This window comes from Lepidochelys kempii, chromosome 11 (assembly GCF_965140285.1).
Source record: "Lepidochelys kempii isolate rLepKem1 chromosome 11, rLepKem1.hap1, whole genome shotgun sequence".
NCBI classification, from domain to species: domain Eukaryota; kingdom Metazoa; phylum Chordata; order Testudines; family Cheloniidae; genus Lepidochelys; species Lepidochelys kempii.
The window spans coordinates 39061268-39088752 of record NC_136390.1 but is presented as its reverse complement, the minus strand read 5'-3'; the positions used below and the strand labels follow the sequence as shown (position 1 = coordinate 39088752).

At 42.2% G+C, this 27485-nt stretch overlaps 3 protein-coding genes across 12 annotated transcripts in view; 1 reads left to right on the top strand and 2 right to left on the bottom strand.

The window, feature by feature from the left end:
• The window catches only part of UBR3 (ubiquitin protein ligase E3 component n-recognin 3), a 207312-nt gene extending 206627 nt beyond the window's left edge, over positions 1-685 (bottom strand). For 3 of the 6 annotated variants that reach the window (XM_073305780.2, XM_073305781.2, XM_073305784.2), the window contains exon 1: positions 94-684. In XM_073305780.2, the coding sequence (XP_073161881.1) occupies positions 94-533 (440 nt within the window). In that variant the 5' untranslated portion in view covers positions 534-684. Of the gene's footprint in view, positions 1-93 lie in introns of all 6 variants that reach the window. The other 3 variants (XM_073305786.2, XM_073305785.2, XM_073305782.2) reach the window with 2 other exon arrangements.
• Positions 499-27485, top strand: METTL5 (methyltransferase 5, N6-adenosine). Of its 5 annotated transcripts, XM_078847958.1 has the most exons (9): positions 3859-4318; positions 4866-4988; positions 5818-5932; positions 6445-6626; positions 7192-7274; positions 7686-7737; positions 8627-8676; positions 11154-11335; positions 26885-27485. In XM_078847958.1, exons 2-8 carry the CDS (start codon positions 4880-4882, stop codon positions 11304-11306), a joined length of 744 nt encoding a protein of 247 aa, XP_078704084.1. In that variant the 5' UTR covers positions 3859-4318; positions 4866-4879; the 3' UTR covers positions 11307-11335; positions 26885-27485. The 5 variants fall into 5 exon arrangements, with proteins under 5 accessions (XP_073161890.1, XP_073161891.1, XP_078704084.1 ...); XM_073305789.2 differs by lacking the exons at positions 3859-4318; positions 26885-27485 and adding an exon at positions 499-965 and having other exon boundaries at positions 11154-14501; XM_073305790.2 differs by lacking the exon at positions 26885-27485 and having other exon boundaries at positions 3858-4128; positions 11154-14501.
• Positions 10303-23077, bottom strand: SSB (small RNA binding exonuclease protection factor La). The gene is made up of 12 exons (XM_073305787.1): positions 22940-23077; positions 17080-17154; positions 15086-15189; positions 14739-14913; positions 14394-14501; positions 14187-14287; positions 13900-13971; positions 13769-13811; positions 13052-13192; positions 12091-12277; positions 11783-11917; positions 10303-10748 (listed from the first exon to the last, which is right to left on the bottom strand). Exons 2-12 carry the CDS (start codon positions 17143-17145, stop codon positions 10651-10653), a joined length of 1230 nt encoding a protein of 409 aa, XP_073161888.1. The 5' UTR covers positions 17146-17154; positions 22940-23077; the 3' UTR covers positions 10303-10650.

The window sequence follows — 27485 nt, the reverse complement described above, 5'->3', positions numbered from 1 at the left end:
AGAGACTGCAGGTGCCAGCCCGCAGCCTCCAGCCACAGGCCCCGTCGCCCCCGGCCCACTCCCCTCCCAGCCAGGTCGCCCCCCGGGGCTCACCCGGCCTCCCGCATGACGTTGCCGTCGCCGCAGTCGCAGGCGCCCCCTGCCTGGCTCCGGAACATGTTGTAGTCGTGCCCGGCGTGCTCGCCCTGGTGGAAGCACTCGGCGCACAGGCTCATGCAGGGCGAGATGCCGCACGTCCGGCAGCGATAGGCCACGAAGTTGGCCGTCCAGACCAGGCCGCACAGCGTGGCCGGGTCGTAGGCCCGCACCGCCTGCACGAAGCCCTCCCAGGGCTCCCCGCCCGACAGCAGGCAGCGGCACCACTCCAGCGCCTCGGCCGCCGCTTCCCCGCCGCCCGGGGCCGGGGCCAGCGCCCGCTCCAGCAACGCCTGCAGCTCCGCCGCCGCCCCGCTCTCCCCGCCGTCGCTCAGGGCCGCCTTCAGCCGCGCCGCCGTGGCCCGCTTCTCCCGGCCGCTCGCACCGGCCCCCGCCATGATGAGGACTGGGAACCCGGGACGCTGGAGCCGCTACGGCTGCGCCGGGCTCCCGGCTCTGGGGCTTCCGACCCCCGCCCTCTCTCCCCTCCTAGCGGCGCCTCTCTCGCGATAGCCTGGGAGCCGGCACAGTGCCCGCCGCAAGACGCCCGTTCCCCCCGCCCTGCGTCTGCCTCCTCCTGACATTGTCCCTCCTTCCCCTCCGCTTCCTCCAGGGCCCTGTCTTGGGCGCCGCCGCCCGCCTTGCTCAGGCACCCTGCTGCCTCTCACACAGCCCCTGCGCTGATGAGCACGTCCTAAGCAGATGCCACCTTCGGAGGAAACTTCCCAGGAACTCTTAGAGAGGGACACTGTCGTGTCCTTTAGCCCCATCCTCATGTTTGGCCTGGTATTTACAGCGTCTCTCATCTAAGACTCTCAGCGCAAAATAAGGTGAACCCTGGTTTCAGTGATATTGTGAGATAGGCGCTTAAGACAGAAGATTGCTTAGGGAGGTGCCTTGTGCAGGTTTCACTGTAATCGTTTAAGAAAAAATAATGGATACAAGTTTTGACCAAAATGATGATAATATTACCTCCTCTATGTGATCCTAGCCCATCCGAACTTAAATATATACTGGTCGTTTGGGATAGTTGTATCAGTTGCATTCTGCCATGGTATTTATGGAGAAAAACAATAGTTCTAGAAAGATTATACAAACCTATACTAATAGAAATGTTTTAATTATTTTTAATTTTCAAGTAAAAGCCATTTTGTTTGGATTTAAACATTGCACTGTTGTGATTGCTGAATGGGGCCCTTAATATGCAAGTTCATCCCTAGAGATGAATCTGTGTATAAACTTGCAGGATCTGGCCCCTGCCTTCAAAGCTGAAAGACAAAAATGACTAGAAACCAAAGTGAAACTGGCTAGCCTATTTTCATTGTCCACATTGAATGAAATGTTAACCGAGAATAAAAAGTGAACAGTAAAGCCACAAACCTGCAAACACTTGTGCATGTGTTTACTCACATGAGTAATCCCATTAAAATGATAAAGGCTGGATTTAGGCGACTACTTGTTTTGTGAAATTGCTAGCATTTTTAGGCTCTTAAAAATAAAATAAATACATAATGAAGAAACACTCTTACTATTAAGTAAATGAAACCACAAATCAAATTTGAGCAGCCATAGGTTCCAATCCTTCAATTTACAATACAGAGCAGACTACTGCTGTATCCGTGTGGAGCTCTGCACTGTAAACTGCAGGAACAGGACTCTACATTTTTACAGATTAAGGGGGAAAGTCCTCAGGATTATAATATTTTTAAATTTACAGCTGTTGGCTGCAATACTTTTGAAGCAATATTCGCTCTGTAATTAAATTTACTATTGAGTGATGACAAGTTTTTTAAAAAAAAATGTTGCCTTAACGAAAATAGTCCTACATTTTATTTGGCCTGTCAAATAAACAAAACAAATAAACAAAACCTAACAAGGTGGATACTCCCTCTGCTGGTTTTGCAACATTATTCCTAGGGCTGTCCGCTTCTCTGCTTGGAGTGTTGTAGCTGCGTTGGTCCCAGGATATTAGTGAGGTGGGTGAGGTAATATCTTTTATTGGACCAACTTCTGTCAGTAAAAGAGACAAGCTTTCAAGCTACATAGGGCTCTTCTTCAGGTCTGGGCAAGGAACTGAGAATGTCACAGAGCTGAAAAAGATACTAAAAGATATTACTTGTTTCTCTAACTCTCCTGCTGGCATACTCCACAAGTAAAGTAAACTAATGCATCTTGTATTTTGGTACATTAGGAACATAAAACCCAAGTAATAATGTGCAATCAGCATGATATTTTTTCCACAGAATTCTAGGAAGGAACTGCAAATGAGTGTAAAAACATTTAAATCCAATCTATTAAAAGATGACAGTCTTTCTAATAGACAAAGGAGCTGCCAGTGTTTTGGTCACTAAAATCTGGTGCTAAGCAACGGCTATGATATGAAATAAAGAGATGGTTGCTAGGGAAATGGTGACCTGGGAGGAATTCAAATCTACCTCATAGCTCTTGAGTCACTGCTTTGAAATACTGGAACTAGAATTATGTTGCAGACATTTATTGGTCAGTAAACTGTTGGGCAAAGAGAAAGCTGTACCTGGCAAGTGTTTTGCAAAACATTGAACATTTGTACTTTGCTAGAAAAATAATGAAAAAAGTAGTATCTTGATGTATTTAACTCTAACAAATGTGCATTTGCAAGAATATGTACTCAGTTACAGGTGCATTCACTGCCTTTTCCTATGTGTATCCTCAAAGAGTGGTTATCATGTATCCTTCACAAAGCCCAATTTCAATTCAGCTGAGAGAGAACAAACCAGCAAAGGAGGAGAGTGTTCCTCTCCATCTGCCAGCTAAAAGGCCTACAGGGTGATCTCTTCCATTTCTTTCTGCTGTGTCTAGAAGGAGCAAAGCAGGGAAAGATAAGGTGGGTGAGGAAATATCTTTTATTGGGCCAACTTGTGTTGGTGAGAGAGACAAGCTATGGTGCTCACACAGAGCTCCTCTTCAGGTCTGGGAAATGTACTCAGAGTGTCAGCTAAATACAGGTGGAACAGAGTGGTTAGCACAGGGGTTCTCAGACTGGGGGTTGATCCCTCAGACGTCAGGAGGTTATTATGTGGGGGTTGTGAGCTGTCAGCCTCCACCCCAAACCCAACTTTGCCTCCAGCATTTATTTAGTCTTAAATATAAAAAGCGTGTTTTTAATTTATAAGGGGGGGTTGCACTCAGGCTTGCTGTGTGCAAGTGGTCTCCAATAGGAAAGTTTGAGAACTACTGGGTTCGAGTAAGTACTTAACAGAGTGGTTCTCAAACTTTTGTACTGGTGACCCCTTTCACATAGCAAGCCATTGAGTGCGACCCCCCCCCCGCCTTATAAATTAAAAACTTTTTTTATATATTTAACACTATTATAAATGTTGGTGACAAAGCAGGGTTTGGGGTGCAGGCTAACAGCTTGACCCCCTATGTAATAACCTTGCAACCCCCCTCAGGGGGTCTTGACCCCCCAGTTTGAGAACCCCTGACTTAACACATATTTCAAGGAACCATTCAAGGGCTTTAAAGTTTGTCTCCGGGGCCAACAGATGTTGGTCCAATAAAAGATATTACCTCACCCATCTTGTCTCTCTAATAGCCTGGGACACAAAGAGGACACCACCACCAATGCACACAAGAAAGCAGGAAGGGAAAGGTGCTCTGGGCAGGGTACAACGCTGCTAGTACCTGGGTGGAACTCACAGCGCTGGTCTCAGTTTCTTCTGTGGATGCATGGGGGACGGGTTAAACTGCTGCACTGTGTAGAGCGAAGAGGAGGTGCGCGGAAGTAGGTGGTGGGGTCTGCAGCAGTTGCTTGGCAGTCTCCGAGCCTGGGCTCCGGCGGGGAGCGGCCGGGAATGGGCATTGTGCTGGGTGCTGTGCAAAGACGCAGGAGGCAGCCCCAGGACAGGAGCGCCCTGCCTTGCATGCTTTGCGGCGAAGGAAATCAGCAGCACAGCTCGCAGCACCACGCTGTCCCGCTGTGAGGCTCCCCTCGCTACGGAAAGTACTTCGTTTGTGCGTGGTGATGGGGTTGTGGCAGTGACCCAAGTGGGTGGGCGATGGTAATCCACTTCAGTGGGTAGGGAGCGCTGCTGATGGGCAGGGGGGTGTCTGTGGAGTGAGTTCAATTTTGGTAGCCCTAGAGAGTAGTTGAGCCACTAGAGCCCCAGAGGGAGAGGATTCATTTTTCTGGCTCTTCAGACAGGTGAGGATGCAGAAAACCTGCTTCAGAACAATTTTTTTTAATTAACCTCAATGTTATTACAGTTAATATTTATATATAACTTTATTTAATCCAAGTCCCCTACTAGCATTAACTAATTAATGTTCACAGCACTCAATTTTTGTTCTGGGATAAATTGCTAAGTGATGGAAAAGGGAGTCAGCTTGCAGATACATCATATTTACATGACTTTTTCCAGCTAGATTTGCAGACATCACATTAGCTATGGGGCCTATGCATCAAGGCACTGAACATCTGCAGCTGCCATTGAAGTTAATACTGGAGTGTGCTCATTAGCCAAACAGGACTGTAGGGGGGCTGGGTTTGGTTTTTGCCAACTATATGATCTCTTAAGTCACACTTGTATGCTATATACATAAAAAAGTAAGTCTGAGAAACAGGTTGTGTTTTTTTCTAATGTATGTTTATTTTTAATTAGTTTTTAAAAGTTTTTGTATTTTATGTATAACTATAAGAACAATTGTAATAGTGCAAACTATGCCTGGTTATAAATTAATTTTTTTTTTAGTTGAATAAACAAACATGAAGAAGTTAAAACTTAAGGAACTAGAAAGCCGTCTTCAGCAAGTTGATGATTTTGAGAATCCAAAATTACTACTTGAACAGTATCCAACAAGACCACACATTGCAGGTAGAAATTAAACATAAAATTGTTGTAGATTCTCAGTTTTCTGGTGCCAAAACTGTATCAATACTTAAACTGTAAAAAACAATTTTTAAAAAATCTGCTAAATGTTTTTTTGTTTCTAGATGTTTATTTTGTGTGTCCTGAGAGAGTAATAAATTCATTAGAGGCTTTTGCATTATTGCCAGAGATAGCTTAAAGAGAAACACTAATGCATTTGTTTCAGTAAATGTCTCTAATATCTCAAACAATTAAATCTAATAAATGGATTTTAAAGTTAAGGATGTGGGTTGCAGAAAACTTTCTGATTTGTACGGATAAGAACTGTTAGTTTGCGTCAGGTATTAAGAACACAGAAACACGGCTCTTAGTTTTAATATCGATCTTTCAATCTGAGTAATTATAAAATACCATTTCCACTGATGAAGTGAGCTGTAGCTCACGAAAGTTTATGCTCAAATAAATTGGTTAGTCTCTAAGGTGCCACAAGTACTCCTTTTCATTTCCACTATAGGACCATCACAAACAAAATTTTCTTGTACACCTTTCATAATTACAAAGAATACACTGCTGTATATATGAGACCAACATGTAAGACCAATGATCTAGATTCTTTCTTACTCTTCATTTTTTGTTTCCATACATAAACAAAGATGTGTATTTTACTGGGATCACTAGATTTGTGTATAGCTTGGTTCCTGTATAATCTACCATAGCCTATGTGTCCTTGCTTAATTTTGAATCTGCTTCAAAGCTTTCTGAAAGACAAAAGAAAATAATACATTGACTTGTCAACTGCCTATTTGTTCTTATCCTATAATCTCTTATTTTTCAGCATGTATGCTTTATACAATTCACAACACTTTTGATGATCTTGAAAACAAGGTGGTTGCAGATCTAGGATGTGGTTGTGGTGTACTCAGCATCGGAAGTGTAATGTTAGGAGCAGGGTAGGTGTTTAACACCCAAGTTCTCTTAGTTTCTTTCCCAGTATAGAATTAAATGAGATAAGATTAAGAATGTGACCAGTGCTAGACTGTACTTAATTTAGGTAACTAAAAATGGGTGCATGACCACACATTTTAGTAGATCTAGCTCCTATATGTGCATGCAAATAATGACAATAGGGGCAATTCCTCTATATTTAAAATAGAGAATTATTTATTAGAAACATCTTCATAATTTAGAAAATATTTTTCTCCAAACTATTATTCATATCCTGTTCAAAAAGTTAAGTAAAAAGCTTTACTACTTACATTCCTTTTAGTAATTTACTTCTAAAATATATCACTGTTCTAACTCATGAAGAAGATAACAGAATGTTCTGCTTTAGGCACCTCTCTCAGAACTTGAGTGGGAACAAATATGACTGTGTTTAGAAATGAGCCTTCTGAAAAGAAAATGTACCACATCTTTTTAAAGTAAAAATACTGCAGTTTGTTGATTGATTTTCATTTTCCAGGTTGTGTGTGGGGTTTGACGTAGATGCAGATGCCCTGGAAATATTTAGTAGAAATGCAGAAGAGTTTGAGCTCACAAATATTGACATGATTCAGTGCGATGTATGTTCTTTAGCTGCCAGAACGTCAAAAACTTTTGACACAGTAATCATGAATCCTCCTTTTGGTACTAAGCATAATAAAGGTTGGTGATTCTAAAAAGCAATTATAATACTCCTACTTACTTTTAAGAATGAAATATTATAAAGGAAATCTTCATCTGCTAACAAATTTTAAAAGTGGCAAAACCTTTGCTATTCTATATGGGACCTTAGAGACAGTTACTCCTTTGCCCATTTTGTGATGTAGCCACATCCACATGTGAGCCATATGTAAAGTCCTTGGTTAAGTTGAATCATTTCAGGAAATGGTGTTGAAGTCTTGATAATTGGCCTTTAATAACTAGTTGAACTAGTAGTTCTTTTGTATATTGCTGTATACAATTAAACTTATCTACATCTATGCTAGACACCACAATTAGGAAAAATATGGAAATACACACCCTCTCGTCTGTGCCTTTATTTACTCAACGCTGCTTTTCAAAATGTACAGGCTAGCAAGCATAACTGCAATTATTAGGTTTAAAATTATGCTATCCTTTCCCTTTATAGAAAAGTAAGGACACTTAAGCATGAAATTGAAGAATTTAAGACTTTAAATAAATGCAGACAAATAAGGCTTTAACTGCAGCTTGGATCCTCTTTTTACAGGAACGGATATGACTTTTCTGAAGGTAGCTTTGCAAATGGCACAAACAGCTGTATATTCCCTACACAAAACTTCAACACGAAAAGTAAGTCCTTGACTTCAGCCAATTAAGCACTATGCAGCTGTAAGTGGCACTCTAATCTTCCGCTGTTTCTGTAAAATCAAATGTGGATTCAGTAGCCAAGATGAACGCCTGTGCCTTGGGTGTTTGAAAACTAAGATAATTTATAGTGCTTAATATTTGAGTGGGTATACATACATATTAAAAAAAAAAGACAGACTCTGGTTGGAGTTCTGTCTTTGGAGCCTTAGTAATTACTTGGTGTGAGAATGACTTAAGGTATTGAAGCAGGAGAATGTAGATGTCAGACAGATTAATACTTCAACTCAAAACTCAAGTACACTTAAAATATAAAACATCTTATTTTAATGGGGTTTCCTCAAAATGCCATAAACTAATTGGAACTAAGTTCATGGACTATTTTCTTATGTTCAGCATATTCAAAAGAAAGCAGATGAATGGAAAGTGAAGATGGAAGTTATAGCAGGTAAGATTATCTTGTACATACATATTTTTATAAAATGCTCTGTTAGTTGGTAATAGCCTCCAGGACCAGCTACTATTCAGATGTAGCATATAAGGAGCTCATTTAAAAATATGATCTATTGGGATGAAAAACTGGTAGATTGGGAAGTGGAGGGTAAAACAAACTACAAGGAGCAAGTGATAAAGAGGTCTAAACTAATGAAATAGGAAGTTTTGTAGATTCTTCTGCCCCCAGGACAAACACCTCTAATGATGAAAGATGTCCTGGTTGATCAGAAAGTAAAGCAAATATTCTGGATATAGTCAGGAAAAACTTCTCAAAAGTTGCACCAATTTGGTCTTAACTGGACAAGATTTAGTACTGAAATAGGAGCAGTTTTGTCATCAGAGAAGGCAGCAGACCCCACCTCAAAGCATTGTCAACAAGTTTTATCTTTCACTGCTCCTGCATTCCCTTAGTCCTCAATTTGAGCTGTCAATTTTTCTGATCTCTAAATTTTGGTGGATGTTTCAAGACTTGTGACCTACTTTAATGGTGTAGGAGTGAAGAATGTAGGGGGGAAAAAGACATAATGCAATATTTATACAGCAGTAGAATGCAGAGTTCCTTCATTGTCATACTCGTTTTGTGATGGTTATCTAGTAGCAACTTCCTTCTAGAAACAAACTTGCTAATATGAAAATGCCTGTTCTGGTATTAATGTGCATTCACTAATCAGGCCAGAGCTCAAGAACAGGCAGACAGAGACTGAATAAATGAAAAGCCAAATAATTTTAGTCAAGTTGCTGGCAACAAAAAAAGTGGTCAAGGTAGTACAGTACAGTTTGTTGAATACCACTGAGCAACTAAGTGATTTTAGTATGACAGGTGTTCTCTATGCTCTTCACAGAACTTAGATATGATTTACCAGCATCATACAAGTTTCATAAGAAGTCTTCTGTAAGTATTTTCCTAATCCCCTATTAAATTATGAAATTGTATCTGAAATTTAGAGGTAATTGGTTATTAGTTTAAGACTGAAATCTGAATTTAGTTTAACTTGCATTGGAGTAGTGCCTAATCATGTGCTGGACGCTCTACAAAGGGGTTAGAGCTGCACTTGTGACTCAGTTTAGTATTGTTACCAAACTCATTTGGTTTCAGGATTGATGTCATGTGCTTTGTTACAGAGCAAGTTAGGGTATAATTTGAAGTTGGTGGAGTAGAAACATTCCAGAAAAGTTGTCTCTAACCCTCTTCTAGATGGGTGGAGACCACTGTAGTTAGTACCTCTAGCATAAAGAATTCTATTGAAGGATTGTGTGTGTATTACATAACATTTAGGCTCAGATCTTGCCTAAGGTTTACCACACTGAGGCCCTGAATTAATCTAATTAAGACTTAGCAAGTGGGTGCAAGAGGCTACGTTTCCATGTATCAAATAAGTTTACTGTCTAAACCAGAGGTGGGCAAACTACGGCCTGCAGGACCATTCTACCCAGCCCCTGAGCTCCCGGCCAGCGCAGCTGGCTCCAGCGTGGTAAGGGGGCGGGGGCAGTCAGGGAGCAGGGGGAGTTGGATGGGGGTGGAGTCCGGGAGGGACCGTTAGGGGTGGGGGTGTGGATGGGGTCATGGCTGTCAGGGGTCAAGTTGGGGGGCTTGGATGGGTCAGGGATTCTGAGCAGGGGCAGGAGCCAGGCTGTTTGGGGAGGCACAGCCTTCCCTACCCAGCCCTCCATACAGTTGCGCAACCCCCATGTGGCCCTCTGGCTAAAAAGTTTCCCCACCCTGCTCTAAACTCTTATTCCTACCTACAATTGACTGGGGTGAAATCCTGCCCCCACTGAATGCAATAGCAGAATTCCATTTGACTTCAGAAGGGGCCAGGATTTTATTGTTAAAGGAAGGGTCATGGCTTTGCATGAGTGTGAGGGTGTACCGTGTATAAGGGCTGCGTGGACAAAAGCAATCAAGAGCTGGTGGGAACAGGTAGTTAAGGGATGGCAGAGTAGGAGACAACAGAAGCAGCAGCAAGTGATGTAAGATATGAGTTATAAATAAGGACCAAAACTTTGTAGTTCACAAAGTGGAAGCAGTATGTGTTTCGGGTTTGTTGTTTTTTTGGAAGGAGAGGAGATGATCACCTGGTTAGAACAGGCTGCATTTAGAGTGGATCCAAGGGGAACAAGGTGGATGCCAAGAAGGTTAAAGGGGAGGTCACAGAAGTCACACAGAGTGGAGGACCTGGATAAGAGTCTGATCAGAAAGACAGTATAGTTCAGCAGTAACCTGGAAATAAGATGCAAGGCTTGGATGAGACTAGATGTAACATGAAGGCAGAGTCAGAGACCAAAAATTGTAGGATCAGTGGAAGTTTTGATTGTGTACGTACCACTTGGAGTTGCATTTGGCTAGATATCTTCTCCACAGTGAGGGACTAAAAGAGTTTTATCCCACTGAAGCTATCCTTATGCTAATCAGAAAATAGTTTGACTATCTACAGACGAAGTAGTGTGCACATATCTGTGCTTTGACAAGAGTTCTGTCCACTAACATTAATAAGTCTGAAGCTAGCATTCAATGGTCCATGATTTTTAAATATGGAATTTTATTGGTGTTTTTCATACAACTTCAAAATTACAGTCAGATTCAGGGATATACCCTCCCTTTATACATTTGACTCAAATGCGAGAAGTACTGAGAGGATCAGACAGTATAAGCAAAACTATAAATATAAAAAAATACCCAAGTTGGCATGTTAAAGTAAGCATGCATCTGGGGGAAAAAAAATTCACAAAAAAGCTTTCCTCTCATTACAGGTGGATATTGACGTGGATTTAATAAGGTTTTCCTTTGAAAAACTTCCAAACTGAGGACTGTCTTAAAACCTATTTAAAATGGATTAATAAAAACTCAGTGCTTTTTAAAACAGTATTACTGATCTCCAGCTCCATTTTCTGTTTTCAGCTGTTTTGATGCAGGTTCTTCTTTTTCAGTCTCTTCTAGTGGTCTTTTCTTGGGACTTGCTGACCCTGTAAGAGTTAATATAGACAGACACTTATGGGACTAGTGAAGTTTGATATTACTTTCAAGACTGTTCCTATCCAGTTCAAGACATTCAATCTTTCAGGCTGCTACATATGAACAGGTTGCCTTGAAATTAGTACTTCACATATTGCCTGGGGAACAATTCCAGGTGATCCACAGCTACTATGTAACAATGATGCATCACCCATTCATTGCTTGTTTCCAGTGGCTTTGGACCACATAGCAGGGGGAATTAACTAAACAGGAGCACCCAGAACTTTTCCAGTCTGAAAAAAACAGGAACAGTATTGGTCATTTAGAAAGACAAGGTAGGTGAGGTAATATCTTTTATTGGATTAACAGAAGTTGGTCCAATAAAAGATATTACCTCATCCACCTCATCTCTCTAGTATCCTAGGACCAGCACAGCTACCACAACACTTCAAACAACGATGGAAGATACCATATTTTTCCTTTTGGAGTCAGGCACCAAATCTCAACAGGAAGGGAAGACAGCCCACAATATGGAAGAGTTAAGAACCACTGCTCTAGGCTATGGCTAACAGACAAAGGTTTCTTCTACCATACTGAGGTAAGGGTATTCATTTACTTGGAAAATGGTGAATGATTAATTTACTGTAACAGCTGTGTAGAGCTCAGCAAATGGAGGACTAAGGACAGTATCTCTTCACTGAAAGCTGCTTTGAATTGCCCTGTAAATGTTCAACTCTGCAGAGGAATATGTCCGTTTTTGTACCAGTTCAGTCCTTCATTTGACAGACCGCCACAGAGGCATCAGTTAGGTGTCCCTGTGAACATGACTAAATTTGAATGATCAGGAAAACTGTGCTGGGAGGGAACAAAAACTTTAATAGTATATGATAAACCATATTTTGCAAATCTCAAATTTCTTGAGCAGTTTCTAGAAAATACAAGAAACTACTATTTGTTCAGTCTTCTCTCTATACACACAGAGATTGCAAAGGGTTGCTTCGCAGCAGCATGCGAACTACACCCTCTCATACACAGAACAGCTTACCTGTTTTAGTGTTCTCTTCACCTTCTTCATCCTCACTCTCAAATTTTGTTTTCTTGCCCTGGAACTGTACTTTCCCTTTGTTCTGTGAGCCCTGGGGTACTTTGCCACCTCTTCCTTTACCTTTAAATTTGCGACCTGTCAAGTTGTACAAGATAGTTCAGGACCTTTTAAGAACCAAGCATTAGTCATTTACTGATCTAAAATCATACAACTCTGTGCATGTACCATCTGACAAGTTCACATTAATATAATAGAACTTCCATGAAAGTTATCCAAGTGGTATTCAAATTAGTCAGGGAAAAAGTCACCTTTTGCTTTCCATTTGTTTAATGATTCTTGCTGACCCTCCATGATTTTTTTCAATGCTTCTTTCTCTGCATCTCCTTCCAGCACCTCCCATATGACATCTTTGTTGCGCAACTGTAAGTTCCCATTATTTGCTTCTTTGGCTTTATCCAGTGCTTCTTTTGCATTATCCTTAAATAGGATAATCCCCTAAACACAGAAACAAGCACCCTTTGCATTATGGACTCTTGCCAGTGCAAAAGCATTAATAGGACTGTAGCTGGAGTGTCAGGTAGCCCCAGGTCTCCTGCCAGACTCAGATGCTGCAGTTTGCAAACTCATTTAGAATACATTTCTAGCCCATATGGTTTTGAAGATAACCTATATATTAACAGGTTTAGTGCTTCATCATTTTCAGACTCATGAGTATTAACTGACCTACAATTCATGTCAATTTAACATTTGAGCCTAAAAATACCAGCCCCCAGATTTTAAAAACCCTTAGATAACTGCATGTGCACTTCATATGGACAGTGATATGCTTAGCTAAGCACATAGATGGTTGAATAAGAAAAAGGCCAAGGTTTGCTCTGCATAATCTCTCTCTACTCTCCCAGCAATCAGTGATGTTGCATTTAATAACTGGTTTGTTTAATTGAGATCTTTAGTCTAGCCTTTGTTTTATGCAAACTTCCATATCAGTGTGCACTCCTCTGTGGCTCTAGGTTAGCATGTCCTTACTTTAGCCATAGACTAAGCGTAACTCCGCAGGAGGAGAGTCACATTAATGCTTTTACCTTTTATTCAGACCACTTTCTAATAGTAGTTAGTCTAGAAAGCTGAAGAAATAAACTAATTCTGCAGTCCCCAATGGAAGGTGTAGTATACCATTGCTAAGTTAACCATCAGGCACTTAAGCAGCATTCAGATACCAGACAAATTTCACACAGACAAAAGTAACATCTCATCTGACAGCCTCCTGACCTCCTTTGCCCCTCTGACAAAGTCTATCCATTTAATTTCTCCATGGTCAGAGAAAACTGCATGAAGATCTTCTCTGCAAGTCTGATCTTCTAGGTCGCCAGAGAATTTCAGCAAGCATCCTGTCTTTTCATCCAGTGATTTCTAAATACAAGAGAACTTTGTTAAAAAATAAGGCAGCTAGAATTTGAGATTTGCACTGAAGTGCAGAGTTTCAGGGAGCTGTATTAAGGAGACAGTATTCAAAAGATTGACGCAAGAGATCAGAGAAGAGATCAAGTGATACGGATCCAGCTGTATTGCCAGCAGGCCAAATATCTCGTACTTTTACACCAAAGCACCTCCAAGCACAAAAAAGTTTCTAGAAGTCTTGCATAGCATTGCTTTTTTTTCAGCCTTTCCAGACTCTCCATAGGATATTTACAACCCTTGATACCCATGCGCCACTAGCCCTGGAGGCTGAAACCCCAGTTTGTGAACCTATGCACAAATATTGTCAGTACCACTAGAAGTGCTCATCCGTGCCATTCTCCCACACACACCCCCTCCTATACCTATGTTAGATCACAGGGTTACTCTAAAAACACAGGGTAGAAGTAGGTTTACTACTTATCAGATATATGAAAGCATACAGTATCAAAACAGACTTGACAATTACCAAAGTAGATTCATTGTAACCTTGTTTATTCTACCCTTCCAGACCATTCAAGAGGTACATACCATTTCAGCATCTTCTGCTTGCTTCTGTCTTTCTTCTTTCTCCCTGTAAGAGTTCAGATCAGAGTTGGTTAGAATATAAACTATCTAAAAAAGGTAAGGTGCTTCATTTATTAAACAAGAGCCTAGCTTACTGTTTTGCCTTTGCTTTAGCCTCTACTTTGTTTTGTTTCCTCTCTTCATTCTTCTTTGTAAAGTACTCCTCCCTTCAATAAAGGTATAAATTAAGTTAATGCAGCCTATAAAAAAAGCCTTTATTTTATTGAGAGAAGATGGTAGTAGCCAAATAAACTTCTAGCTCTAGAACATCTTTATAATTTGAGACTGTTCCAGAGGAACAGCAAAGCCTGCACAAATCAAGCAGTATTGGACCTATATGGCAATGCAGGTATCTGTTCAAACATAAATGAAGTTGACTTACTTGAAAAGCACAATCAGCTCTGTGTCTTTGTACTTTTGGTTTGGTATTTCTGTGAACTTCTTAGCAGATTCAACACTATCAAATACTGCAAAAATTGATCCCTATTGAATAATTGGGGAATATTAAGAATTAAATAGATTAATGGAATGTTCTCTAGTAGCCTGTTTTTCATACCTTGCAAAGCATCAGTTATTGTGATACAATTACCTTGAACGTTTTACTCAATGTTCTCCTCATTTGAATGTTTTCTACTGAGCCTTTACCTTCTAGCCATTCTTTGATATCATCAAGTGTTGCATCTGTTGGAAAGCCTTTCTGCAAAGTAAAATTGAACTTCCAATAATTACATCAAACAGACTATGACATTCCAATTAAAGAAAGTATCATTACAAACCAGTATGGTGACTGAAAAATACAAATCAGTTGCTTAAAACTTATGCTACACCTCATTTTATATTAAAATAAACCTAAGCAATAGAATCAGAATTTCATTTGGGTTAAAGCCTTTTAAGTAATAAACTGAAAGTAATGCAGTAGAGTATGAAAGCTTACAATATATACAGATCTGTTTTTAATTGCATTTTTATACTGGTCATTCACTTCAGGGAGGGGTTTGCTTGGAGATCTTCTGATTTTAGTTTTGTCTTCACTTATTTCCATAAGTCCAGCTTTAGATTTTCTCAGTGCTTCTACTATAACATTGAAGTCTTTTGAGAGACTGCTTAACCTATGGAGAAAGAACACAGTATATCAAAACATGTCCACATACTCCATCCCCAACATTACTCAATCAGGATTTGAGCTGTACATACAGACTGAGGACATATGGCCCCTAATTCAGACAGTATGGTAATTTGGAAGGCACCCAGCCACCAAAGGTTACGTGCACTTCATTTTACCTGTTGAATTTGATCATTATTTCTAAAGGCACCCAGCCATCATCCAGTTTGACCTGCTCCTTTAGGAACTTGTCTCTTGGTAGATTGTGATCACCAAAATAGTACTGCAAAAATAAAGACAGATTTGTCCTAGACTGTTGAAGCATAAGATAATTTGATGGAGACTTGATGCAGTAATGAACTAGCCAATGGAAGTTTGGCATGCCCCTTTACACCAGTATCATAGGAGTTATCTTTAACTCAATTATGCAGATATCTAAACTTCAGAATTTCTAAATTCTCCATTTAACTGGAATTCCTCCAAATCTAAGTGCAGGTAGCTGACCATCTAAAGAGTGATCTTGTCTAGTGGGACAGTAGTAAAGAGTTTCAGACACAAACAAAGTCTATGGCCTTGGCTGAGCAAATACATGGAGACTTTTGTTCTGATAGCATTTAGACATCAACCTGATCAAATTAGTCTGATTACTAGTCAAAGTTGGTATCCTGATGGCTTTACATTTTAGTTTAAAAAAAAATATGAAAGGTAGCATTTGTCCTAGTAGGATACCATCTATATGGGCCATTCATATCCCATTCAGGAAGCTTCTAATTAGCTTTTATTTTGGAGGTTTTATTTTGCCAGTTTTACTACCATTCTCATTTCAATTGGACCCAGTTCAACAATCCACAGAATGTTCTGCTCCTTCAAGGATTTGCCTGGCCTACTTTGAATTAGCCAGCAGAGTTGTTTGTAAGGGCAGACTCTTGCTACAAGTGATAATCCAAATGTCAAAACATTTTATGCTGCAAGAGTCAACATGGAAATATTTCACTGATCATTCTATACCAGCATCAGTTATATTGTGCACATATTAATCAATCAATTTATACTTCTATGTGAATTTAACCTACCATTGTTACATTACCACTGTTGATTTCTCATTTTAGTTATGGCAGTTCTCCTCCCCCCCCCAGCATTAACTCTGAATTTCACAACACTTCCAGCATTACTAATACACGAGTGGATTAAGAAAGCACTACAAGGACACTTCTACTAACCTATTATGTCTACTACTTTCAAACTTAGTTTTTAGACCTTTACATCTTGTGATGAGGAGATAAAGATAGTTGATGCCTTATGTCCAAGTCTTCTTTAGTCAGTAATTCAAATGTATTTTTTCCAATTAAAAAAAACAGAATTACAGGGTAGTATAGGACAGTAGTTCTCAACCAAGGGTACATGTACCCTGGGGGTACACAGAGGTCTTCCAAGAGGTACATTAATTCATCTAGATATTTGCCTAGTTTTACATCAGGCTACAGAAAAAGCATTAGTCAGTACAAACTAAAATTTCATACGACTTGTTTATACTGCTCTATCTACTATACACTGAAATGTAAGTACAATATTTATATTCCAATTAATTTATTTTATAATTCTATAGTAAAAATAAGCAAGCAATTTTTCAGGAGTAGTTTGCTGTGACACTTTTGTATTTTTGTGTCTGGTTTTGTAAGCAAGTAGTTTTCAAATGAGGTGAAGTGGGGATACGCAAGACAAATCAGACTCCTGAAAGGAGTACAGTAGTCTGGAAAGGTTGAGAGCCACTGGTATGATATCACAGCAGATAAAAATCAAGACACTGAAGAACTTAAATGTAATAAGTAGAAAGCTGACATCTTTACAACCTTGCTCAGACTATAACATATTAAATACCTTTCTCTATTTGCATCCATAGGGAATGACTCCCAAAGTTGCAATAAGAGAAGTTAATATTTTGGTTGAACAGTCCATAAACTTGCCAGTTTGTAAGGTGACTAGTATTTAAGTTGTTAGTAAATTCACAGAATGAACACTGTCATAGAACCACGGACAAGCATTTCTAGAACCAGTTTTGGAAGACTGAAGTTTAAATACTAGGTTTAGCATTTTTGTTTAGAATACCTAAAAAGATTAACAGTTTAGCTAATGAGAGAAACTGATTTAGCATCCAGTGTTAAAATAAACATACCTCAATTTGCTGACAGATTTTGTTTTCCAGGTTAGACATATTTTCACCCTCTCCATTTTCAGCCATTTTGGCCACCTGTATTCACAAACCGGAGTTTGATATTACTTAGTATTGTTGCTTCACCATAAACTTTGCAAGAAACTAGAAACTCATCAAATGAAATCCCTAATTTTGGGCAACAGCCAGATCATATAAAATGTATGAAGAATATCAAATTTATTTAAGACATCTAATCAACTTAGAACATGAACTCAGAACCTTAGTTAGGAGTTAGTCAAAAATGCAAGATAAATAAAATGTGTATGAGACTTAAAGTATCAAATCAACATGCAGCATTATCCACTGTAAAAAAACCAAAGCAATTTCACTTCTTCCCAACAGTGATTTAGAGAAACAAAGTGGATAAGGTAATACCTTCAGGTCTGAAGAATAGCTGTGTGGGGCTCAAAAGCTTGTGTCTCTCACTCAAAGAAGTTAGTCCAATAAAATATAATACCTCACCCACCTTGTCTCTCTTAATATCCTGGGACAGATACAGCTACATCTATACTGCATACAACGGTGATTTAGGCATTTAGCCATCTAGTGATTAGAAAACTTCATCACAGGGGAAGTCTGATGCCATCATGTTGACACGAATTTTAATAAAATCCAGTCTCACCCAGGAGGTTGTGGCCTCAAGAAAAACCCTTGGTGGTCACATGACTGCATCTGAGAAACCCTGGGTTAGACTACCTTTTAAGGAGTACGATGAAGTTATTTACAATTCCTAATCCTGCCTCATCTTCCAGTTTGAAAGAAGCTGGTCATTGACTACTCTGAAGAGGGAAGCAGAAGCATCAGAGCACCGTACAGTAGAAACCCAGCTTCTTCTGGTGCTCCCTATAGAAAGGGGTTTGTTCTCCCCTATGAGGGCTTGTCTATTGCACTGTTTGCTCAAGGTATAACTCAAGTGTTGCCTGTATAACCCAAATTGCATCCATACAAACTTCTAGCTCAAGTTAAGTGGTGCTTTAAGCTCCAGCTGGGCTAGCTTCTTGTCAGGGTTATGGGTTGAAAGCTCAAGTGCTGCTGGCACTGAAGCTAGTAATGCAGTGAGAATGCAACTAAACACTACACCTAAACAAATACTTTGTCCATTTTCAAGAAGGGTAATGAGATCTGGGGCAGTGGCAGGATGCTGAACGGGAACAAGGATACAGAAGTAAAAATTACCACATCCAAGGTGGAAGCCAAACTCACAGTTTAATGGGACCAAATCAGGGGGCCCAGATAATCTCCATCCAAATGAACTGGCACATGAAATTGCAAGTCCATAGCAAGAATTTTTAATGAATCCATAAACTTGGAAATCAAACCTTATGACTGGAGACTTGCAAAATACAGTACCTATATTTAAGAAGGGGGCAAGTGATCTGGGAAACTACAGGCCCTTTAGTTTGACCTCAATTGTATGTGAGGTCTTAGAACAATTTTTAAAAGAGATTAATTAAGGACTGAAGTAAACAGTAATTGGGATAAAATACAGTACAGTTTTACAAAAGGTAGATATGCCAGACCAACGTGATCTCTTTTCTTGAGAGGATAACAGATTTTCTATACAAAGAAAATGCAATAGGGCCAGTCTTCCTGGACATCTGTAAAGCATTTGATACAGTTCCACATGGAAAATTAGTTAAATTGGAGAAGACTGGGATTAATATGAGAATTGAAAGGTGGATAAAGAACTGATTAAAGGGGAGACTACAATGGGTCATGCTGATAGGTGAATTGTCAGGCTGGAGGGAGATTACTAGTGGAGTTCCTCAAGGATCAGTCTTGGGACCAATCTTATAGAACATTTTCATTAATAACCTTGGCACAAAAAGTGGGAGTGTGCTAATAAAATTTACCGATGATAGAAAGTGGAGATTCGCTGCCAATACAGAGAACCAGAATAGCCTAGTTTTGGATGACCTTGCAACTGGACTTATAGAAATGGGATGAAATTTAATCGTGCAAAGTCATGCACTTTGTGACTAAAAAAACATTTCTGCTGTAAGCTGGGAATGTAATGGTTGAAAGCAACAGAAGAGAAGAAAACCTTGGTATATTGGTCATTACAGTATGATGAGCCACCAAATATGCTGTGAGAAAGGCTAATGCAATCCTAGGATGCCCCAGGCAAGATATAGCCAATAGAGATAGAAGTGTTATTACCGTTATACAAGGCACTGGTGAGACTATATGGAATACTGTGTGCAATTCTGTTCTCCCATGTTTAAGAAATGTGAATTCAAACTGGAACAGTTGAACAGGTGAAGAGAAGGACTACTAGGCTGATCAGATGAATGGAGAACCTACCTTATGAGAGGAGACTTAAGGAGCTCAGCTTGTTTAGCTTAACAAAACAAAGGAGGAGGGAAGATCTGATTGCTCTCTATAAATAAATCAGAGAGATAAGTACTAGGGAGGGAGAGGAGTTATTTAAGTTAAGGGCCAATGTTGGCACAAGAACAAATGGATAGAAACTGGCCATCAACAAGTTTAGGCTTGAAATTAGATGAAGGTTTCTAACCATCAGAGGAGTGAAATTCCAAGGGGAGTAGCGGGGCAAAAAACCTAACTCATTTTAAGACTGAGCTTTATTGGAGGGGATATGATGAGATTACCTACAATAGCGTATGAGCTCTCTGTAACGGTTATTAGCAAATATCTCCACCAGGTGGAGATGGGATACTAGATAGGGCGGTTACTACAAAGAACTCTTTCCCAGGTGTCTGACTGGTTGGTCTCAGCCACATGCTTAGGGTCTAACTAGTCACTATATTTGGCATCCAGAAGGAATTTTTCCACAGGTCAGATTGCCAGAGGCCTGGGGGTGGGGAGAGGTGCCTTCTTCTGCAATTTGGGAACAGGTCACTTGCTGATTTGAACTAGAGTAAATGATGGTTTCTCTGTAACCAAGATTTAATGACTTCAGTAACTCAGAAGTTATGGCCTTTCTGTAGGAGTGGGTGGGTGATGTTCTGCAACGCACATGAGGTAAGCCCAGATGATCATGATGGTCCTTTCTGGCCTTAAAGTCTCTGAGAATCTGTAAAGGTAGCATACTAATGGGTGCATGGGTGTGTTATTGGTGTGTTAAGACAACACGTAAAGAGGTCAGAGTTAAGGTTACATTGTGGAGATAGCACAAGAAGAAGAAAAAAGAGTTAAGTTATGCCTTTTCAGAATGTGAAGAGTGGCTGAGGTAGCACTGGGCAATCTTACTCCTTAAGAAAGTTATTTAATTTCTGTGTTTTAAAAAAAAAAACAAATTCCTCTGTGTACTGCAGCCCAGTTCTCTTCCTCCGCTGTCTCTAGCTCCTTGGCTATGATTTCCCTGGCCACAGAATGCACTGGCTGCATGCTACTCCTTTCACAGGAGTAACTAACATAATACTCCACTATGTTAGTTAAAACATGCTGATCTCAAAATTTGCAATTTCATTAGGGATCTCTAAAAACTAAAAAGGCATAGTTATGCCAGCATATACCTTCAGCACAGATGCATCTACACCAAAGGAAGGGATTTTTTCCATCCCTGTAGAAACATCACCTCCCTGAATGATGGTTGATACATCGACTGAAGCATTCTTCCATCAATATGGCAGTGTCTACACTGAGGGTTAGGTTGGCATAACTATGCCATGACCAATGTAGCTATGCTGACTTAAATTAACAAGTCTTTATTAATCCTTCCATTTAGTCTACTCCATATTCTTTCATTCAACTGCACTTTTAAAATCTTGAGTCTGTAGACAACCTTGTTGTGTTAGGATAGGTGCTTTTACCACGATCAAAAATTAGTTGATGTTCCTTGACTACTTTTTCAGTCTACACTTGAAAATGGTGCATGAGCAACAAGTTCACATTAAGGCCTCATACAGAATTTAATATGCAGACTTGATGTGCACTTTTGGACAGATTCTGATTAGAAACCAGGATGGGGCCTTTTATCTGGGCAAGCTGCCAATGGTTTTATACTAAAACAGTTCTGATAGCAAACACGATCTTGTCATGTCAATAAATGGTTCAGGCAGATCAGAGGAGAAAATCCCATGGTCAGCCATTACAGCATAAAGCTATATGGTAGCTGATTGGAGTTAGTAAGGGCTGGTCTACATTTACATTTTACCAGGATAAGAGTGCCTTGTACCACACAGATTATTTCAGTTCCCAAACCAGTATATTCACTTTTATACCAGAATACCTGTGTCCACGTTAAAAGGGGCCCAGGGGCTGCTGCTTTAAGATATACTGATATAATTCAAGTTGTAAAGCTTTCTGGTTTAGACAAACCCAGATTTACATTATCCAAGATGACAGGTTTCAGAGTAGCAGCCATGTTAGTCTGTATTTGCAAAAAGAAAAGGAGTACTTGTGGCACCTTTGTGGATCCACTGAATGCATCCGATGAAGTGAGCTGTAGCTCACGAAAGCTTATGCTCAGATAAATTTGTTAGTCTCTAAGGTGCCACAAGTACTCCTTTTTATTATCCAAGATTGTAGAGATTCTTTGTTGTCCACTCATCCCTGCCTAGCAGGCTCACGTCTCAGGCTATATTGTATACTATAGCAAATGCGATTGGTTACAACCAATGCACTTAGGTCCCATCCACACTACTAATGAAGCTGTTGGCATAAAAGGGATTCAACTAACAGTTTGCCTCCCAAGAGTAGACTAGCCCGACCATATTGAAACACTATTACTAACCAGCCAGTGGTTAGACAGAGGCCTAATTTTACTCTGTAAAACTGAGTCAGCATACACCCTTGTTAGAGTGTTAGCATTAATAGCTTTCTAAAATGGCTCAGGCTAATACGTTTACTCCCAGAGCATACAGGACATGAGATTGAGATCCAGCAGCATTATTAATCACAGAAAGATAACAGCCAGGCTGCCATATGAAATACTAAAATCAGGGAAATAAATGAAGAGTCAAAGTGGGCAACATCTGTGACCCTGTTTGCATTATAAGCACTGATACAAGCATATTAACCTTAGTACTTAGTTTAGTTTATCTGCACTACAAGGGCAAGCATGTTAAAGCAGGTGAACTTGAAGCTTCCTACCCCTGCTATGATCAGTATAGCTCCACTAGAGGTAATATGGCAGGAGCACGGGTGCAGAAGTTAGCAGCAGCCCTTGGGGTGTCAGCCACCATGTGGTTTAGACCTAAACCCATCCTCACCAACGTTAAACAACATAGTTAAAGCTCTCTCGAGGGGCAAGTGACCAGTCTACTAACGCCACGCAGGGCTGCCCCACGGCTTCCCCACCACAGCCCCAGGGGCTAGGCGAACACACGGTTCTCGAAGATGCTTCTCCGCGGAGCCCAGTAGCGCCGAGACGGCCCCAGCGCTTCCCCTGGGGGCGCGCCGTCGTTAACCGCGCACCAGCCCGGCGCTGCGCGGAGCTGAAGTGACGCTCCCGCTCGCTGTTTGCACAGCCAGGACTATCGGCCCCGGTAGTGCCGTTTGGCCGCACGCCGCTTCAGACCCGGTTACGTCTCTAGCGCAGCCCAGGCCCGCCGCACCTCTTGGAAAACCCGGCAGCGCTGTACGAACAGCGGCCCAGGCCCCGCAAGGGGGCCCTGGCATTGGCCCGGGGCAGAGCCGCCGCAGGAAGCCGCGTGAGGCAGAGACCGAAAGCTCAGAGCCGCGGGGACCCGCCAGACCGCACGCAGCCGCCACCGGCGGAAGACCGACCCCAGCCCCCGACCCCGGGGTCTCCGCACGTGGGGCTGGTAGCGGCCCGGGCCGGGGGAGACTCTGGGCGACGCATAGCACCGGGGGCGGCAGCTCCAGGCTCCCGTCGCGCGGCTCAGCCACAAACCTGCCGTGGACCCCAGCGAGGGCAGCACCGCACGCGCTCGGACCTCCGGTTCCGCCGGCCCCGCCCTCCGCCTTTAAAAGCTGCGCTGAGCGCTCGACGCCAGTCCGGGCAACCCCAGCATCCCCCGCGAGCGTGCGGCTCCCAGGCCCCGCCCCGCCTCGCCTCACGTGGGGCCGACAGGAGGCGCGGCTTCGCAGCGGGCCGCCTGCGAGGCGGGTTCCGCTCTGCTGCTGCTGCTGCTGCTGCTGCGGAGTCAGCGAGGCTGGTTCCAGGCGCCTGGGGCGGCCTATCATCGCCCGGGCTCCGAGCCCGCTGCGCCCCCGCGAGGGAAGCTGATGCCGGGCTCAGCCCCGCCGTCCACTCCGCACGGTCCCGGGGGGGGCGCCCTCCCTCAGCACAGGCTGCCCAGCCCTGCCTGACCCAGCCTCACGGCGGGGCGCGAACCCTGCCTCAGCCTCACCGTGCCTGGCAGGGCCGGCTTCCTTGGGGTGGACGTGCCCCGAGCTAGTGCCAACAACGGGCCCGCTCGGGCTACCCTGGCGGGGGCGAGTTGGCCCACTCGCTGTGAAAACGCCAGTGGCCCCTTTACACGAGGGTTGAGCTGACTCGCTGATAGCAATCGTGGGGAATCTCTGCAGAACTTCCCTGCTCTGGCCAAGGCCAAAATACGTTGTGTGAGGATGATGCAGCTGAGGCATCCAACCCCGATCCCTCCGTGACTGCAAGGCCTGAGAGGCGTTTGGTTTGAGAAACCCCCAAGTGCGGGTAGGATACAAATCGCCAGCCACTTAGTAACCCCTTATGCCATTCTCAGAACCAGTTTTTTTGTTCGTGGGCTCTTTGCCCTCCAGGTCCCTACCCCAGTCTAGTTGATCTTTCATTTAGATTTAATTCAGGAGTTGCCTGTAGTATTCTATTTACAGTATTTTCCTGCAGTCCGTCTCATGTCTCATTTGTAAGTGCCACAAAGTGAGGAGTTTCTGCCATATTGCTGATTCATGTGAGCAACATAAAAAGCTGCAAGTGGCCAGCCTGTACTGCTCCTGTCTCGCACTTTGAATTTATTTTTACAATAAACAGTGCCAGGTATAATGAGACTCTGTAGTTCAATAAGAACAACACAACTGCTCTCTTACATTCAGAAGTTTTCTTTCAATTTTCCTAGAATCCTTAGACGTATATAGCTTTAATCAACTGCATTTAAAATTTTTGCAGTTAGTAAAATCTTACTACACTCTTTTGCTAGGAACAGAGCCAAGAGCTTTAAACACAAGATTGCTAGCTCCAAGCAGTCTTCTAATAATGGGTTGGGTTTTCTTTAAATTAATAGAGAGTCTAAAAAATCTTATACTTCAACAGCAAAAAAGTTAAGAAAATACTATTTAAAATGGACTTGCTTTTGTTTGTGGTTATGGAAAAATTAACACTAATTACCTACCCAGCAAAAGAGGATGTTAGATATTTGGTTTCTTTTATTCAATACTCAAGTACATTCACCTACCAAAAAGTACCTGTCCAAGTATTTTAAAAAACATTTGATATACATTCCTGCTCTGTTAAATGTGTATGTTCCAATTTCACTCAGTCACTAGAAATGTCACATAACATCCATAATGTGGATCACTCTGTAATATGGTACCAGCCTCTTAAAAAGATCTGATTACTTTATTCCTGTGTAATGTCTCTAAACAAAAGCAAGCTGTTGTAATGATCATTTTGTTTCTGATACTAATCCTTGCCAACTAAGTAAACTTGTTAAAATTTCCTAAATAAAGAGTTTAAAAAAGAAGCCCAGCAGGGCTGCTTTAAACACATTGGGGGGGTGGGGAAGAGGAGGAAAAGGAAGAGAGAGAGAGACCTGTGTGTGCGCGTGCACCCGCGTGTGTGCATTAAATAAATTACTTCAGGTCTTGTATAGTTCCTGACCATTAGAGTCTTATTTCCTTATTCATATATATATATAATTAATTTAATTAAATTAATGTGAGTTGTTTCTTAGATCTCAATTTTTGAAATTCATGTATTAACAGTAACTGATAGTTTAGATCTATTACATTGTTAATTTTTGTAAAAAAGTTTGTTCAAAAGTGGTATTAATATTTCAGTGGATTCAAACAATGTCCTTTCTTTGTTTTTTTTTTAATAGTCGCTTTTGTTCTCTGAGCAAAAAATTAAGTTTGGTCTATATTTGCAATTAAACTGCATTAGCCAAGCGAATTGTAAAACAGTTCAGACAAATTAGTTTGAAGGTAATTTCCTTGACACAGTGGATAGCACTTTTTTTAAAAAAATTGATGGGAGCTCTAGTGCAGAAAAGGCAAAGGAGTTTAAAACATTCTGTTAGCTAAACCTGTAGTCCATGGAAGTTCCCAGGTACTAAGACTTCAATGGGAACAAAATTGGGTAGCTGGACTCTAGGCCCTAGTCTACACTAGGACTTTAGGTCGAATTTAGCAGCGTTAAATCGATGTAAACCTGCACCCGTCCACATGATGAAGCCCTTTATTTCGACTTAAAGGGCTCTTAAAATCGATTTCCTTACTCCACCCCTGACAAGTGGATTAGCGCTTAAATCGGCCTTGCCGGGTCGAATTTGGGGTACTGTGGACACAATTCGACGGTATTGGCCTCCGGGAGCTATCCCAGAGTGCTCCATTGTGACCGCTCTGGACAGCACTCTCAACTCAGATGCACTGGCCAGGTAGACAGGAAAAGAACCGCGAACTTTTGAATCTCATTTCCTGTTTGGCCAGCGTGGCAAGCTGCAGGTGATTATGCAGAGCTCATCAGCAGAGGTGACCATGATGGAGTCCCAGAATCGCAAAAGAGCTCCAGCATGGACTGAACGGGAGGTACGGGATCTGATCGCTGTATGGGGAGAGGAATCCGTGCTATCAGAACTCCGTTCCAGTTTTCGAAATGCCAAAACCTGTGTCAAAATCTCCCAGGGCATGAAGGACAGAGGCCATAACGGGGACCCGAAGCAGTGCCACGTGAAACTTAAGGAGCTGAGGCAAGCCTACCAGAAAACCAGAGAGGCGAACGGCTGCTCCGGGTCAGAGCCCCAAACATGCCGCTTCTATGATGAGCTGCATGCCATTTTAGGGGGTTCAGCCACCACTACCCCAGCCGCGTTGTTTGACTCCTTCAATGGAGATGGAGGCAACACGGAAGCAGGTTTCGGGGATGAAGAAGATGATGAGGAGGAGGTTGTAGATAGCTCACAGCAAGCAAGCGGAGAAACCGGTTTTCCCGACAGCCAGGAACTGTTTCTCACCCTGGACCTGGAGCCAGTACCCCCCCCAAACCCACCCAAGGCTGCTTCCTGGACCCAGCAGGCGGAGAAGGGACCTCCAGTGAGCGTACCTTTTAAAATACTATACATGGTTTAAAAGCAAGCATGTGAAAAGATTACTTTGCCCTGGAATTCGCGGCTCTCCTGGATGTACTCAGAAAGCCTTTGCAAAAGGTTTCTGGGGAGGGCAGCCTTATTGCGTCCTCCATGGTAGGACACTTTACCACTCCAGGCCAGTAACACGTACTCGGGAATCATTGTACAACAAAGCATTGCAGTGTATGTTTGCTGGCGTTCAAACAACATCCGTTCTTTATCTCTCTGTGTTATCCTCAGGAGAGTGAGATATCATTCATGGTCACCTGGTTGAAACAGGGTGCTTTTCTTCAGGGGACACTCAGAGCAGCCCGTTCCTGCTGGGCTGCTTACCTGTGGCTGAACAGAAACGTTCCCCGCTGTTAGCCACGGGGAGGGGGGAGAGTTGAGGGGGTAGCCACGCGGTAGGGGGAGGCAAAATGCGACCTTGTAACGAAAGCACATGTGCTATGTATGTAATGTTAACAGCAAGGTTTACCCTGAAAGAGTGTAGCCACTGTTTTATAAACTGTGTCTTTTTAAATACCGCTGTCCCTTTTTTTTTCCTCCACCAGCTGCATGTGTTTCAATGATCACAGGATCTTCTCCTTCCCAGAGGCTAGTGAAGATTAGAAAGAAAAAAAAAAACACACTTGTGATGAAATGTTCTCTGAGCTCATGCTGTCCTCCCACACTGACAGAGCACAGGCGAATGCGTGGAAACAAATAATGTCAGAGTGCAGGAAAGCACAAAATGACCGGGAGGAGAGGTGGCGGGCTGAAGAGAGTAAGTGGCGGGCTGAAGACAGGGCTGAAGCTCAAATGTGGCGGCAGCGTGATGAGAGGAGGCAGGATTCAATGCTGAGGCTGCTGGAGGACCAAACCAGTATGCTCCAGTGTATGGTTGAGCTGCAGCAAAGGCAGCTGGAGCACAGACTGCTACTACAGCCCCTGTGGAACCAACCGCCCTCCTTCCCAAGTTCCATAGCCTCCTCACCCAGACGCCCAAGAATGCGGTGCGGGGGCCACCGGCCAACCAGCCACTCCACCACAGAGGATTGCCCAAAAAAAGAAGGCTGGCATTCAATAAATTTTAGAGTTGTAAACTTTTAAAGTACTGTGTGGCATTTTCCTTCCCTCCTCCACCACCCCTCCTGGGCTACCTTGGTAGTTATC